Source organism: Erinaceus europaeus, chromosome 11 (genome assembly GCF_950295315.1).
Source record: "Erinaceus europaeus chromosome 11, mEriEur2.1, whole genome shotgun sequence".
In the NCBI taxonomy this organism is placed as follows: domain Eukaryota; kingdom Metazoa; phylum Chordata; class Mammalia; order Eulipotyphla; family Erinaceidae; genus Erinaceus; species Erinaceus europaeus.
This window is the reverse complement of record NC_080172.1, coordinates 836013-852601: the sequence shown is the minus strand read 5'-3', so window position 1 is coordinate 852601 and position 16589 is coordinate 836013. Positions and strand designations below refer to the sequence as shown.

The window sequence follows — 16589 nt, the reverse complement described above, 5'->3', positions numbered from 1 at the left end:
GGTAACCGCACCAGGAGCCTCCTTCTCCCAGAAGCCATTTCCCTTTTCCTTTTCTTTTATTTTCTAGGACAGAGAGGGATTGAGAGGAGAAGGGGAGATAGAGAAGGAGACACCTGCAACCCTGCTTCACGACTCGTGACGCTTCCCCCCTGCAGGTGGGGACCAGGGGCTTGAGCCCGGGTCCCTGTGCACTGTAACAGGTGCGCTCAAATGGGTGCACCTCCAATAGTATGTTTGATTATATAGCTATAAATCAGCACATTGTATGCCTGAAATTTATGGCGTTATATGTCAACTTTATCTCAATAAAACTGGGGGAGAATTTTTTGTTATGACTTCGTAACTGGAACAATGAAGGGTTTTATCTATTCTACCAAAAGATAATAATAATAACTATTACAACCTAGGAGGAAACTTTTGATTCTATAAACATCTTTTAGTCCAGAGAACTGCAGAAAAATGCAAATTAGGGGTTGGAAGCTAACATAATGGTTAGTCAAACAAGCTTCATGGCTGAAGTTCTGAGTTCCCAGGTTTAATCCCAGCACCACCAGAAGTCAAAGCTGAGCAGTGGCCTGGTTCGACCCCACCACGTGTCCTGGAGCCCCGCTTCCCCAGATCCCTGCCCCACTAGGGAAAGAGAGACAGGCTGGGAGTGTGGATCCACCTTTCAACACCCATGCTCAGTGGGGAAGCAAATACAGAAGTCAGACCTTCTACCTTTTGCATCCCACAATGCCCCTGGGTCCACACTCCCAGAGGGATAAAGAATAGGAAAGCTGGGAGTCAGGCGGTAGTGCAGCGGGTTAAGCGCACATGGTGCAAAGCGCAAGGACCGGCATAAGGATCCCGGTTCAAGCCCACGGCTCCCCACCTGCAGGGGAGTCACTTCACAGGCGGTGAAGCAGGTCTGCAGGTGTCTGTCTTTCTCTCCCCCTCTCTGTCTTCCCCTCCTCTCTCCATTTCTCTCTGTCCTGTCCAACAATGACGACATCAAGAACAACAACAATAATAACTACGACAATAAAAAAAAAAAAGCAAGGGCAACAAAAAAGGAAAATAAAAATAAAAAATATTAAAGAATAGGAAAGCTATCAGGGAATGTGATTGGATATGGAGTTCTGGGGGTGGGCGTTGTGTGGAAATGTACCCCTTTTATCCTATGGTCTTGTCAATATTTCCATTTTATAAATTAAAATTAAAAAATAAATAAATATGGAAAGAGAAAAGGAAAGAAGGAAGGAAGGAAAGAAAGAAAGGAGAGAGAGAGAGAGAGAAGAAAGGAACAACTTTGAGGTCCTCCTTGTTTCTCCTTGTCCTGGAACCTCTAGGACTGTGCCCACCCTTCTTGATATTTCTTCTCTCTGATTCCTCACCGCCATTCCACCTACGCCAACCTCAACCAAATCGCCATCCCACATCATGCTGCTGCTGGATTCTCACGGTGGACTGCAACCAGAGATACGGAGCCTGAGATGCCAGCCTCGTGACTCGGCAAACCTGGCAAGACCCTTCCTAGCATGCGGGACTGCCTACACCCCCTTTAGACGGCACACCCTCTAACAAAGTTACAGAGATGAGGTGTGGGGTAGCTTCTAGGGTCCTGGGCACAGGTGCACATGTAGCCATAAACTGAGGGCAATTATGTAATTCGAAGTAGTAACACTCTATCATCTTCAGTGATTCGTCTTAGACCTAATAAACCTGGACTCCTACTTGAAACACCTAAAGAAGGCATCATAAATTCTCTAATCGGCTAGACTTAAACCAGATTAGTTTGGCAATCTAGCAGAAAGGCCCAAAGGAGAACCCAAAAACCTAATTCTATCTGGATTCAACAAATGGCGCTCAACGCTTAAACAACTGGGAGAAAGTCTAAGGCCATCAGACAAAGAGAGGACTACAGAAGTTAGACAAGGGCAACTGTCCCAGAAGACGCCTACGGCAAAACCTCAGAGGCTAACTAGCCCTCGACACTCTGAGCGGCTGCTCTGAGCTGTCGGCCTCTTTCCCAGAAACAAAAGTCTGTCCACCTGCCCCTGTGTTCTCAGCTGCTCTGTTTACGAGAGTCAGCGAGTGGGTGCAGCCTAAACCGTCATCAGGTGACTGGCCAAAGAAGCTACGGACACAGACTCCATGGAACACCTCTCTGCCACCAGCAAAGATGCTACTCTGTCCTTTGGGGTGAATGGATGGAGCTGGAGGTGATGCTCAGTGAAATAAGTAAGAGGCCAAAGGCAACGACCAGACGGTATCACTCACAGGAGGAATCCAGAGATCTGATACGAAGGAGTCTGAATTCAACGGAACAGAAGCAAGCAAACTAAGACTGCTGAGAACTCTGCTGGTTCTCTTTGAGAGGTGGAGGCTGGGGACACACAGTTCTGGCGGTGGGTGTGGCAAGGAACCAGACACTCATCTTCCAATCTTGTGACCTATTAGTCACAAGTAAAAGAGGAAAAATAAAGGCAGGAGATAGTAAAAAATAAATATATACATGGTCCGGGAGGTGGCGCAATGGATAAGGCTCTCAAGCATGAGGTCCCAAGTTCAATCCCCGGCGGCACATGTACCAGAGTGGTATCTGATCGTCTCTCTCTCCTATCATTCATTTATCATGAATAAATAAATAAAATCTTTTAAAATGTTTAAAAACTTTTAAAAATGCATACATACATCATTAAAAACAATCCTTCTCCATAAGTCTGCAGGGTCGTCTCCATGGAGACTTCTTTTGCCAGGGGATAGACAAAAACCCACCGTTAGCCTAAGGGACCTGAGAATCCCCTGCTAACAAAAACCTCAAAGCAGGGCTCCCGGGATCTAGCTCAGTCAGTAGAGCACACGCACCACTGAGCACGAGGCCCAGGTGAAAGGCCTGACACCACACAGGGGCCATGCAGAGTGGTGCTGCTGTGGTCTCTCTGTCTCTCTCTCTCATCTTGCCCTCTGGGGAAAAAAAAAGGAAGAAAATAGAGTCCGTGAAGAGAAGTAAAAAATATGAGGTCCAAGGTACCAGCAAATAACTGGCAGGGGAAAAGTTACAGACAGAAGAAAATGTGAAAAAAGCGACTTGTCATAAACAAAGGGCGCTCATTAAACCAGGAACAGATTCGTCATCAGAAACCTCATAGGCCAGAAGGGGGCGGGATGATGTACTCTAAGTCCTGAAAGAAAGAAGTCTCTCAAGCAAGAACACTCCAGGCAGAGACGTTCTCCTTCACAAATGAAGGCAAGATACAGTTGTTGAGACAGAAAATCGCTAGAAAGCTTTCTTCTAGACAAAGGGCTCTGCTAGTATCCGGAAGACTGACGGAAGGCCAAGCGCACTAGTGAACGGCTGAGCTAGACTGTCATGCTGAGAAAATCATTTATGACGAGTAATACAGGCTAAAGGCCAAAAGTAAGAATACTTACAACAGTACGGTAATATGGAAAGATTTAGATCGTGACATCAACAACAGAGTGTGAGTGGAACAGAAATGTGGACTTCTGTGTTCCAGGTACAAGCTTAGACTGTTACCAGGCCAGGTGGTAGCCCCTGGCTGAGTGTACGCGTTATCAAGTACAAGGACCCGGGTTCAAACCCCCGGTCCCCACCTGCAGGGGGAAGCTTCATGAGTGGTGCAGCAGGGCTGCAGGGGTCTCTCCCCCTCTCCTCCTCATTACCTCTCAATTTCTCTCTGCTCTATCAAATACAAGGACATTTTTAAAAGGGAAAGAAACAAAGACACCAACAGCAATACATCCATCATCCTGCACTGAGCCCCTAACTAACCTGCTGCTGACAATAAGACTGGTTAACCAGCTAACTAATAACTTTTTAAAAGAGACGATCACAACTATATGATGTTTTATGTAAGCTTGGTAGCCATAAAGAAAAAGCCTAATGGGGGTGCACCCAGTTAAGCGCACACAGTACTAAGCAGGACAGCCAGCACACAGACTTGGGTTCGAGCCCCCACTCCCCACCTGCAGGGGGGTCACTTCACAAGATGAAGCAGGGTTGCAGGTGTCTCGCTCTCCCTCTCTCTACGCTCCTCCTCTCTCAGTGTCTCTCTGTCCTGTCCAATAAAAATGGAGAACACGGGCTCCAGGAGCAGAGGACTCCTAGTGCTGGCCGCCGACCCCGCCAATGGCCCTGGAGGGAAAGGCAGCCTCACTAGTATCGGAGAACTGCCTGGAAGTGGAGCCAGTCCGGACCGCTGGGAAAGCAGTTCCTGTCCCCCGGGCAGCTCTTGGCCACTGGAACAGTAGTGTCACAGTAGTGTCACAGCAATGTCCCAGCAGTGTCCCAGTAGTGTCCCAGCAGTGTCCCAGCAGTGTCCCAGCAGTGTCCCAGCAGTGTCACAGTAGTGTCACAGTAGTGTCACAGTAGTGTCCCAGCAGTGTCACAGTGGTGTCCCAGCAGTGTCCCAGTAGTGTCCCAGTAGTGTCCCAGTAGTGTCCCAGTAGTGTCCCAGTAGTGTCAGAGTAGTGTCCCAGCAGTGTCACAGTGGTGTCCCAGCAGTGTCCCAGTAGTGTCACAGTAGTGTCCCAGTAGTGTCCCAGTAGTGTCACAGTAGTGTCACAGTAGTGTCCCAGTAGTGTCCCAGTAGTGTCCCAGTAATGTCCCAGTAGTGTCCCAGTAGTGTCCCAGTAGTGTCACAGCAGTGTCCCAGTAGTGTCACAGCAGTGTCACAGTAGTGTCCCAGTAGTGTCACAGCAGTGTCCCAGTAGTGTCCCAGTAGTGTCCCAGCAGTGTCCCAGTAGTGTCACAGTAGTGTCACAGTAGTGTCCCAGTAGTGTCACAGTAGTGTCACAGTAGTGTCACAGTAGTGTCCCAGTAGTGTCACAGTAGTGTCCCAGTAATGTCCCAGTAGTGTCACAGTAGTGTCACAGTAGTGTCCCAGTAGTGTCACAGTAGTGTCCCAGTAGTGTCCCAGTAGTGTCCCAGTAGTGTCACAGTAGTGTCACAGCAGTGTCCCAGTAGTGTCACAGCAGTGTCACAGTAGTGTCCCAGTAGTGTCACAGCAGTGTCCCAGTAGTGTCACAGTAGTGTCCCAGTAGTGTCCCAGCAGTGTCCCAGTAGTGTCACAGTAGTGTCACAGTAGTGTCCCAGTAGTGTCCCAGTAGTGTCACAGTAGTGTCCGCGAGGCTGCGGCTCCCACCTGCGGCAGGAAGCCCACCAGGGAGGGGTGGTGGTGCGGCGGGCACCTTCTGGGCGAGCGGCAGGGCAGCTGGTCTCCCAGCACAGACGCACCTTCAGGTGGCGGGTTCCCCAGGACGGTCCAGCCCGGAGGTAGCCGCAGATGTGTCAGTGCCAGCACCAGAGCCTCGTCCAGGGCCGGCAGGTCTCCCGCCGTCAGAGCAAAGGGTGTGAGCAGGCTGTGATGGCTTCCGACCGTGAGGCGACCGGCCTGGGTGACCAGCAGGCGTGCCAGCCTGCAGGCCGTGTTGTCCACGTACGTCACGGAGCCGCAGCCCACGGTCACCGGGGAGTAGCCTTCCGAGCACAGGCACACGGTCACCGTCACCGCCTCCTGCGTCCCGTGGCCTGGACAGCAAGACAGCACAAGATGGACCCGGAGTCCTGTGGCCTCAGAGGCCAGGGCACCACCCAGTGCTGCCCAGAGTACTTCCCAAAGCTGCCCAGGGCACTGCCCAGTGCTGCCCAGAGTACTGCCCAGAGCCACCCAGGGTACTGCCCAGTGCTGCCCAGTGCTGCCCAGAGTACTGCCCAGAGCCACCCAGGGTACTGCCCAGTACCGCCCAGAGTACTTCCAAGAGCCGCTCAGAGTACTGCCCAGTACTGCCCAGAGCCGCCCAGGGTACTGCCCAGTACTGCCCAGAGCCGCTCAGGGTACTACCCAGTACTTCCCAGAGCCACCCAGGGTACTGCCAGTACTTCCCAGAGCTGCTCAGAGTACTGTCCAGTACTGCCCAGAGCCGCTCAGAGTACTGCCCAGTACTGCCCAGAGCTGCTCAGAGTACTGCTCAGTACTGCCCAGAGTACTTCCCAGAGCCGCTCAGAGTACTGCCCAGTACTTCCCAGAGCTGCTCAGAGTACTGCCCAGTACTACTCAGAGATGCTCAGAGTACTGCCCAGTACTGCCCAGAGCTGCTCAGAATACTGCTCAGTACTGCCCAGAGTACTTCCCAGAGCCACTCAGAGTACTGCCCAGTACTTCCCAGAGCCGCTCAGAGTACTGCCCAGTACTACTCAGAGCCGCTCAGAGTACTGCCCAGTACTGCCCAGAGCTGCTCAGAGTACTGCCCAGTACTGCCCAGAGTACTTCCCAGAGCCGCTCAGAGTACTTCCCAGAGCCACTCAGGGTACTGCCCAGTACTGCCCAGAGCCGCTCAGGGTACTGCCCAGTACTTCCCAGAGCCACTCAGGGTACTGCCCAGTACTTCCCAGAGCCACTCAGGGTACTGCCCAGTACTGCCCAGAGCCGCTCAGGGTACTGCCCAGTACTTCCCAGAGCCACTCAGGGTACTGCCCAGTACTGCCCAGAGCCGCTCAGGGTACTGCCGAGTACTGCCCCAGCCGTCTTCCCCCCACCCCCGTCTGCCCTGCAGCCCCGGCCCTGCACGAGAGAGCAGCTCACCTGGGAGGCTGGCCTGCAGCACGTTGTCCCCCACCCGCTGGGCCATCACGACGTGTCTCTGCTGAGCCCCGTCGTAAACGAAGTAAAACTCGGCATCCTTAGGAAGGTAGACCTTCTGGTCAAACTCGGCATAGACCGCCGTCTGGCCCTGGGAAAGGAAGGGGCGCAGCCGTCACTTCACTGCGTCCTGTGTCCCGTGTCCCGGCTCCAGGAGGCCACGTGAGAAGGCCCAACATAGGCCATCGCAGTGTCACTGCCCGGGGCGAGGCCTTCCTCCGGCAACAGCTCTGTGTGCGGGGAGACGCGTTCGCCTCCGCCTAGGGGCGGCTGCCAGAGGCCGGCCTGTCCGCTCTGCTCGGAAGGCTGCAGAACGTGGCGCGGGGGGCGGACGCCTCTCTAGACTCGCTTGTGTCTCTCGCTCCATCTGGACTCTACTGATGAACGTCACTCACTCAGTCGCTTTCCTCCTGGACCTGAGATACTGCCAGCACTGAGGCTCTAAACAACCACTTTTCTGAAAAACAGGAATATGTATCTACTTTATGGGGGAGAAACCAGAGGCGCCACTCCAGCACATGTGGTGCTAAGAGCTGAACGTCCTGTGCGGAACCCGCTAAGCCGCCTCCCCAGGCCAAAATAATTCTCCCTTTGCTTTTCCTGGCCTCAGCTGGGGCTTCTCTGCTGCAGCGGGGTGCTTTCAGAGAGATATACATGGGAGGGGCTCCAGCACAAAAAATCCTCCAAGGCACGGACTGCCTGGACCCTGGGCCGGGGCAGGGTGACCTGCCAGCAACAAGACACGGCGGCACACATGTCCAGGGAGATATTTGCGGACCCCAAAGTCATGATTCCATTGTTTTTGCCACCACCAGTGTTCTTATCACCGGAGCTCGTGCCTGCATGAGGAACCCACCACTCCCTCCCAGTGACCACTTTCCCCTTTGTTTGATGTTTATAAATTTTCATTTTTTATTTTGCTAGGACAGAGAGAACCTGAGTGGGGGGAGGGGGAGAGAGAGGCCTGGGGGACCAGGCAGGGGCACAGCATAAAGCACAAATGGTACATGCCCAAGGCCCCGGGTTCAAGCCCCTGGTCCCCACCTGCAGGGGGCTGCAGGGGTCTCTCTGTCCTTTAATGTCCCTGCTTTGGACACCTATGCACTGTAATTTGGCCGCGGCCTTTTTTTAACAGGGACAGAAGAAACTGTGAGGGCGAAGGAGCTAGACACCAGGTCCTTGTGCAAGGTGACACGTCTGCTCGACCGGGCGCCACCTTCGGACCTTCAAAGTCGTGGTCGTGAAGCTCGGCCTTGCCCCGCGGGTGCCAGCACGGCCACGGGACCCCCATTTGCGCCCTTGCCGGGCATCTCCGTGGCCATTTGCCTTTCCTGAGAGGTGCACAGAGCCTGTCTCATACCGTCTGGCCTCTGGCTTCTGAAACTTCGGGTTGGCATGAGCCCGCGAAGCGCCCGGGCCCCGGGAGAGGAGAGGCCGCACCCTCGGGGGGCACAGCTCGGCTGCCAGAGGCCGTGCGGTCAGAGAGGAGCCTGTAGGTGGTCTCGGGACCCCGCAGACCCCAGACACAACCTCCTCCCAGACACAGGCAGCTGCTACAGAGAGGCCGGGGCCCTGGGCCGGCCGGGGGAGTGGCAGGGCAGCGGGCCCGGAGGGGTAGGGTGGCCCACCGGGAGCACCCCAGAGCTCAGCCCTGTGTGAGAAGCAGCTGAGACTCCCCGAGCCCCGAGGCCTGCCTGCGGCGCCGAGGGCCTGGGTGGGGGCTCCTGGACACGACACATACTCCACAGGACCAGTGGTGCCAGAGACAGAAGCAGAGCCCCTCTTTCCAGCAGCCACATGGTCACTCCATCTGAAGTGCTTCCTGTGAAATGGTTACGAGGGGCGGGGGGCAGGGCTGCTGAAGTGCTCATATTACCATGCACAAGGATCTGGGTTCAAACCCCCAGCCCCAACCCACCTGCAGGGGGGAATCTTTGCACACAGTACAGCAGGGCTGCCTGTGCCCTTCTCTGTCTCCCACTTCTGTCTCCCTCCCAATTTCTCTCTGTCTAAATATATATATATATATATATATATATATATATATATATATATGGAGCGAGCGAGAGAGAGAGAGAGAGAGAGACTGTCAGGAGCAAAGGATTTGTCATGTCAGCACCAAGCCCCAGCGATAATGTTGGTGGCAGTTTAAAATAATAATAAAACAAAAAGAGGGGCAGGCTGTGGTTCACCTGGTTAACTGCTCCCATGACAGTGCACAAGGGCCCAGGTTCGAACCCCCAGTCCCCACCTGCAGGGGGAAGGCTTTGTGAGAAGTGAAGCAGGGCTGCAGGCGTCTCTCTGTCTCTCCCTCTCTATCTCCCCCTCCCCTCTCAATTTCTCTTTGTCTCTATCCAATAATAAATAAGTAAATAATTTAAATAATAGTAAGACAACAAAAAGAAAGGCTATGTTTTCCTGAGGGTTTGCCCTCCAGACATAAGAAAAGTTAACTTACACCAGGAGTTGGTATAAAACTGACTGGAATTTTGAAAAGAACCAATGATTCACAATTTTGACGTGTCCTTTTCCTAGCTGTGAGCAGGCCCACAACACACACACAGTCAACAGAGAGAAACACACCGAGAAAAATCTACCATGCAATAGTTCAAAAAATAAAAGCAGGAATGAGTCTGAAAGCCGGACAACAGCCACTAGCGTCTGACACGACTGAGAGGAGGCCTCAGCACAGGCCGTCTGCTCAGACAGGAAGGGCGGCCCGTGGTGTTCCTGGCTCAAGGGACAGTCCAGGATCCGGGCACAGATCCGACCTGGCCTGTCGGTGACTTTATTTAAATATAAGATAAGTTATGTAAATACATCAGCGCTGTCCACAGCTCACAGGGATATCTAATCTGTATCTATTCAAAACAAGGCTCGTGTTACAGTCTGATGTAGTAGGGTGAGCAAGAACTAGAACTTATCAGAGGGTTTGGGTTCGGGGTCTTGCACCAAAGTAAAGGACTCTGGGTGGGGTGGGGAGGAGGCAGGGCCTGGAGCACAGCAGAGGAGGATCAGGGGAGGGTTTAGAGTGTTGTGTGGAAAACTGAGAAATGTGATATGTGGACCAACTAGGGCATTTTTTAAGTATTTTTTGCATTTTATTGATTCATGAGAAAGATCGGAGGAGAGAAGAAAAGAACCAGACATCATTGGTACAGGTGCTGCCGGGGATTGACCTTGGGACCCCACACTTGAGAGTCCAGTGCCTCATCCACAGTGCCACCTCCTGGACCACCCAACTATGGTACTTTACTGTCAACTGTAAACCACTAATCCCTCAATAAAGGGGGGGGGAATAAAAAGTAAAAAAGAAAGAGGAGAAGGAACAGGAGGGGGGAAGGGAGGAAGAGGAGGAGGTTTAACTGTGACCGTTCCCAAGCAATACAGTCGTGGGCTGCACGGCTTCATAATTCAGACAGACCGCCCTTTGAAGAGCACGCCTGCTTTCCAGATGTAAAGAGGCGATGACAGCAGTCTGGGGAGAAATAAGACGCCCATTCAAGAAAGACGCCTAGTGGTCCTTGTACTAAACATAATATTCAGCGATGAAAGGAGTCTCTTCCTTGGCCACTACGAAATGGAAAGGACACTGTGTGGAGTGTGACCTGAGGGACAGGGCAGAGGTAAAGGAAGGGGGGGCGAGGGAACAGAGTCATGAAAAAGTGAGAAGGGCATGGAAGAAAGGGGTTGGCAGAAGACCAAAGAGAAAGACAATATGAAGATGGAAGAACAAGAGCATTTCACTCAGAAAAGCCAAGGCTCACCGGACAGTTCGACAAAGCAGAGTAAGAGCTCGGCAGGAAACACGGGCGTCCGGAGAGGAAGCGAGAACAGTAGTCAGTCGCCAGTGGCAAGTTTAGGCTATGGCCAGAGTCCACTGGAACCACTCAAATCCACCGCTGTCTTTTAAAGAACTCGGACTGCCTGATGGGAAGGGGCAGTTCCAATGTACAGAATTCCTGGAAGCCCTGACCACCTCCCCGTCTGGGCTTCGCTCAACTAGGAAGTTTCCCAAGTGAGCCTGTGGGCATCTCTCATAACTGTGTTTCTGCCCTGAAACAACACAGATGTGTCAGCATCACCGTGCTGTCCAAGACATACAGAGACTTCTGGAAAGGATAAGAAGCATCATCAGCAAAAGCATCTTCCTAGATTCACCTATAAACATCTTGTACTCTATTCAATATCCAGAGTGAATCCATCCAATGAATCTCAGGCTTATTCTAAATTTCATTTGGAAAAATACACACACACGCACACACACACACACACACACACACACACACAGAGAGAGAGAGAGAGAGAGAGAAATATGCAAGGGTAGATAGCATAACGGTTCTGCAAAGAGACTCTCATACCTGGGGCTCCAAAGTCCCAAGTTCAATTCCCTGCACCACCATAAACTGGAGCTGATCAGTGATGTGGAGAAGGAAGGAAGGAAGGAAGGAAGGGAGGAAGGAAGGGAGGAAGGAAGGAAGGGAGGGAGGAAGGGAGGGAGGAAGGAAGGGAGGAAGGGAGGAAGGAAGGAAGGAAGGAAGGAAGGGAAAGAAAGAAAGAAAGAAAGAAAGAAAGAAAGAAAGAAAGAAAGAAAGAAAGAAAGAAAGGAAAAGAAAGAAAAAGCAGGAGAGAGAAAGGAAGAAGCAACTCACGGTGAACTAGCAGACCCTATCAAAGGCTAAATATGATTGACAGCGATTCCTGAGGAAGAATACAGAGTAAGGGGAAGAGAGACCACATTCAAGGAACGTGTAGCTGAGAATCCCATCACTTAGACAAACCTCAGAAACATGCAGAAAGAAAGCAGAGCACACACCCAGGTTCTGGAATGCAAAATGACCAACAAAGGCACATTATTGTAAAACTATCAGAACTCAATGACAAGCAAAAGAATATTGCAGACTTTTAGGGAAAAGAAGTGACATAAAATGTAAAGTTATAAGGCTTTCATCAGACTTCTCTTCACGAACTCTACAGGCAAGGAGAGAGTGGAAAGACAGAGTCAAGGAACTAAAAGATAAGAACTGCAAGCCGCTAATACTCCATCCTGAAAAGCTACACTTCAAATATGAGGGAGAAATAAAGGTCTTCTCAGACATACAAAACCTAAAGGAATCTGCCACCATCAACCCCACCTTGCAAGAATTACTTAAAGGAGTCCTACCAAAAAAAAGAAGCATCAAAGGATTACATATCCTAAGTGAGCAGCAGTAGAATAGAAGCAAGAACACAGCAGAGACAAAAACAATAAAAAAGAAGAAATAAGGGAATTAATGAACAGAGTATAATGTTAATCAAGACCAACTTAAGAAAGACTCCTCTTTTAAATAGAATATGTTAGCAATTACACTTATGGTAGCCATGACACAAAACAAGGAAAAGAAATCTACAGAAAGTACAAGCGAAATCGGTGAGGAAATCATTCATCATAGGAACCCAGCCACACAAAATGACAGAAGCAAATAGGAAAAGAAGTGACCATTTAAAACAGCCTCAAAACAAATCTGAGAATGGATGTAAGTAAACAACAAGTATCAACAGTCACCCTAAATGTGAATGGCCTAAATTCACCTCTCAAAAGACACAGAGCACCTGAATGGATTAAATAACAAGATCCATCTACTACATGTCTACAGGGAACACAGGTTCAAAGAAAAGACACACAGAAGCTTAATATAAGAGGTTGAAGCAAGATATCCCAAGCCAGTAAGCAGAAAAAAATAGCAGGACAGCTATTCTGTTTTCAGATAGTAGACTTTCAGGTAAAGAAAGTAAGCAGATAAAGAGGGACACTTCTTCTTCTTCTAGCGTTTGCCAAGAGGGACGCTACATAACAGTCAAAAAGTAGATCCAACATGAAGACATAGCCACTATAAATATATATGCTCCAAACACAGGCGCGCCTAAATATATAGAACAAGTATTTATTGAACTCAAGAGACAATGACAGCAATACAGCAATTGTAGAAGATTTTAACACCATGCACAGCAAGAGACAGGTCATCAGGACAAAAAAATCAACAAGGAAATAGCGGTCTTTTCAAAATTATTTATCTAATAGGTTAGTAGGAGTATAGATTAACATAGTTCCCACCACCATAGATCTATGTCCCTATGTCCACCCCCTACAAATAAGTTTAAAATTTATCCCCCCAGCATGCCCCCACTCCAGAGTCCTTGACTCTGGTGCAGTACTCCAAACCCAGCCCAAGTTCTGCTCTGTGTTGCCCCTTCTGCTCTTCTTTCTCAACTTCTATCCATGAGTAGAATCACCCCATACTCATCTTTCTCTTTCTGGCTCTCACACTTAACATAATTGCTTCAAGCTGTGTCCGAGATGGGTCAAAGAAAGTGGATTCATTATTCTTAATAGCTGAGCAGTATTCCATTGTGTATATATATCACATTTTTTTTCAGCCACTCTTCTGCTGTTGGATCCCTGAGTTGCTCCCAGGTTTTGGCTATCACAAATTGTGCTGCTATGAACACAGGTGTACACACATCTTTTTGGGTGAGTGTGTTTGGTACCTTAGGATTTATCCCTAGAAGAGGAATTCCTGGGTCATAAGGAAGATCTATTTCTGGCCTTGTGAGAGTTCTCCACAGCTAACGCAGACCTGGGGGGGAATTCACAGCAATACAGGCCCACACTACTAAAGAGGAGAAATCGCTAATGAACCATCTAACAACCCAACTCAACCAACAAGATTTGAAGCAACAAAGAACTTTTGTCCTGCTTTATATCTTACCACCTTTCAGCCACCAAGTTACAGATGCTGCCATGACATCATCCTGACTTCCCTTGCAGACAGCAGACACCCTCACCCGTGTGTCCTGGAGCCTCCCCTCCCCAGAGCCCTGCCCCACCAGGGACAGACAGACACAGGCTGGGGGTGTGGATCCACCTGCCAACACCCACGTCCAGCGGAGAAGCAACTATAGAAGCCAGAACTCCCACCTTCTGCTCCCCATAAAGAATTCTGGTCCAGACTCCCAGAGGGGTAAGTGATAGGGGAAGATGACCAGTGGGCTCTGAACTCCAGTTCCAACAGGACCTGAAGCGTCTGCCACCAGAAATCTTGTTTTTATAGCATCATTGGAAGGGAAGAGCATCTGGAAAACATCAAGGGAAGTCACATATTGTTTCTCTCATCTGAGAGAGAAGAGAAAAAGGAAGGCTGCTTAGGGTAACACTGGATATGGATGTGACTGAAAGCTAAAGGAAGTGAGAAGGCAGGACCACAGAAACAAACGGGCAGAAAGTGTGGCCCAGGAGGCGGCGCAGGGGATAAAACGGTGGACTCTCAGGCATGAGGTCCTGAGTTCAATCCCCAGCAGCACATGGACCAGAGAGATGTCTGGTTCTTTCTCTCTCTCCTATCCCTCTCATTAATAAGTAAAATATTTTAAATGGGCAAAAATAGATAGACAGACAGAGATATAAAGTTAACTCATATCTGTGACCTTGGGAGAACGACTGCAGTTTCCAACGGGAACATGAAACTCTAATGGTGGGAACTATGTGGAATTACACCACTATTATCTTATCATTTTGTAAATCATTATGAAATTACTAATAAAAAATAAAATCGCCGTAAATACACACTGAAAACACATTCAGAGGAAGAGAAGATGCCTAAGGGCAGAGCAGCCTTGATGTCCGTCTGAGGAACAATCCAAGGAACTGAGCTAGTGTCTGGCAAAGAAGAAAGGACTGCGGCAGGCCACCTGCTGCAGATATCAGAGGTGCACGGTGCGGACGGGGTCAGACATGTGCTGCAGCTCCCACGGGGGCTTAAACAAGGACGGGAAGGACGCACGGAGTTCAGTTCAGCAGTCAAGGCCCACTAAGCACCAGCCACAAACATCCAAGGATGACAAGGAGATTCAGTGGGGGAGGAAGATGGTAGTTTTCCCTTTTTGTTTGTCTTGTTTGTATGCTTTGAGAATGTGGCTACATAACTTAACCTCCTACTCCTGGAAATCTGGACTCTAAGATACGTCGTATTTAATTCTAGACCAAACGTTCGAACATGAAAAAAGGGCGGCTCAGGATGGCCTGATCCATTTCTCTGCCACACTGCTGCCCAGGGCGTCACCTCCTTGAGTGTGTGCCTGGCTTTCGGTCAGCCTCCATCAGCCGTTCTCAAACTGACAGCTGAGAAGTCTTTAGGTCTAAGATAAATGGTGAGAGTTCACAAACATCTCACTCAAATTTCATTTCGTGAAACGCTTTTACCATTTTAAATCTAAAGCAATTAAATTTGCTTATGTATTTTTTTATGTATCAAGTTTTTATACTCTGGAGAGGATCTGTACTCTCATATTGAGTCTTTGTTTGCACTAAATAAATGTAACATAAACTTATATAAAGTTTTATCCCCGTTTACATATAAAACCCCATGTAACATGAGAGTCTATATCCAATTGGAAGGCTTCAGCATAGCTAAAGACAGTGATCGTCAAACGTAAGAGACGCCATACCGAGCAGAGGATATTCACACCACACCCATCAGACAAGTGGCTGGTGTCCAGACATGCAGTGAAGACTGCCGCCCAGCAGCTTCAGATTCAAGCTGAACCCATACAGGTAGTGATTTTAGATGGAGAAGATTTCCATGGTGAATTCTAAGGATTATGTCCAACCAAGAGTAGTCTGAAGGTCAGACTTCGTCAACTGACAGCACTGCACTTGCAAAAGCAAGGCCAGCACTATCAGGAATGTTCATCTCCACAAACCAGTGACTGCCGGGCGGGCGGAGGAAGGGGCACAGGCATCCATGTTCTCATATCAGGATGGGCCGGCCAGCCCCTGTACGCACTCACAGAAGCAGCTCTGAGGGGGGCAGGGAGCAGGCAGATGAGCCTTTAGTCCCTGTCATGTGACCAGCACCTGAGCCCTCAGGTCTCAGCTTGCAATGTGTGCACACCCATAGCTACACAAGGCACACACCACACTCGAGGTCCTGCCAAACAGCGTCCAGTACAAAGCTAAAAATTAACAGATAAAAACAGGAAATCCTCGCTGAGAAGCAAGGAACCCAGAGTTCACAGTCTGCGAGTTCACCTGCATGTTACGGCTTCCTGTACAGGTACGGAAATTGAAAGCCTAAGAACTGGACCCCACCCTCCCGCAAACCTCAGCTACAGCCCAGCCTCTCAGCCTGAAAGGTCAGGAGCCTTTTTTCTGCCAAGGGCCTCTGGGATATTTATAACACCAACCACAGGTCATACAGAACTACCAGTGATTATCAGAGAAATGCAAAGAGAGCCAACAGTGAGGCACCTCTTTACACAGTGAGAATGCCACACATTAGAAAGGACAGAAGCAAGAAATGTTGGCAAGGATATGGGGAGAAAGGAACCCTTCCACACTGCTGGTGGGAATGTAAATTGGTCAATTTAGAGATTAGGGCAGGGGAGACATCATGATGATTGTGCAAAAGACGTGGATGCCTCTGAAGTCCCAGGTTCAATACCTTCCTCTCCCCGCCCCCCATCAGCATCAACCTGAGCTAAGCCAGACTCTGGTTTTTAAAAATCCATTTAGGATTTAAAACATCCTCCACAACTCTGTAATACCAGAAAATGCTCCTGTGAGGTGGCGGCTGAGAGCAGCTAATCCTCCTGAAGGGATTTGGGGACAAGGGACTTTGTCTTGAGCTTAAGGAGAGAACTAGTTGTTCTCCTTTGCCCTTTAATTCTCAGAAGAACCTGTGAATAACGACTTAACTGATCCTTGCCCTGAACTTAAAGGGCTAGAAAATCGGTTTACATAAAATGAGAAATTATTTCCCTTTAAAAATATAATACTTGTTTTCCACATGGAAGAGGGACACCCACTTTTCTCATCTTGGAGAAGACCAGGAAGGACAGTGGCCTAGGACAGGCGTTAGGACAATTATATCAGTGTCTTTCCTGGAGACTTGAGAATGACGGGAA

General features: G+C 49.6%; 2 protein-coding genes across 3 annotated transcripts in view; one reads left to right on the top strand and one right to left on the bottom strand.

The window, feature by feature from the left end:
• Window positions 1–16589, top strand: part of ANKRA2 (ankyrin repeat family A member 2) — a 240435-nt gene that overhangs the window by 108690 nt on the left and 115156 nt on the right. The gene's annotated exons all lie outside the window — the stretch shown is intronic.
• Window positions 1–16589, bottom strand: part of ARHGEF28 (Rho guanine nucleotide exchange factor 28) — a 205956-nt gene that overhangs the window by 131348 nt on the left and 58019 nt on the right. Inside the window, exons 3-4 of the mRNA XM_060201017.1 lie at window positions 6591–6738; window positions 5243–5536 (exon numbers count right to left, since the gene is read on the bottom strand). Coding sequence (XP_060057000.1) covers window positions 5243–5536; window positions 6591–6738 — 442 coding nt within the window. The remainder of the gene's footprint in view (window positions 1–5242; window positions 5537–6590; window positions 6739–16589) is intronic.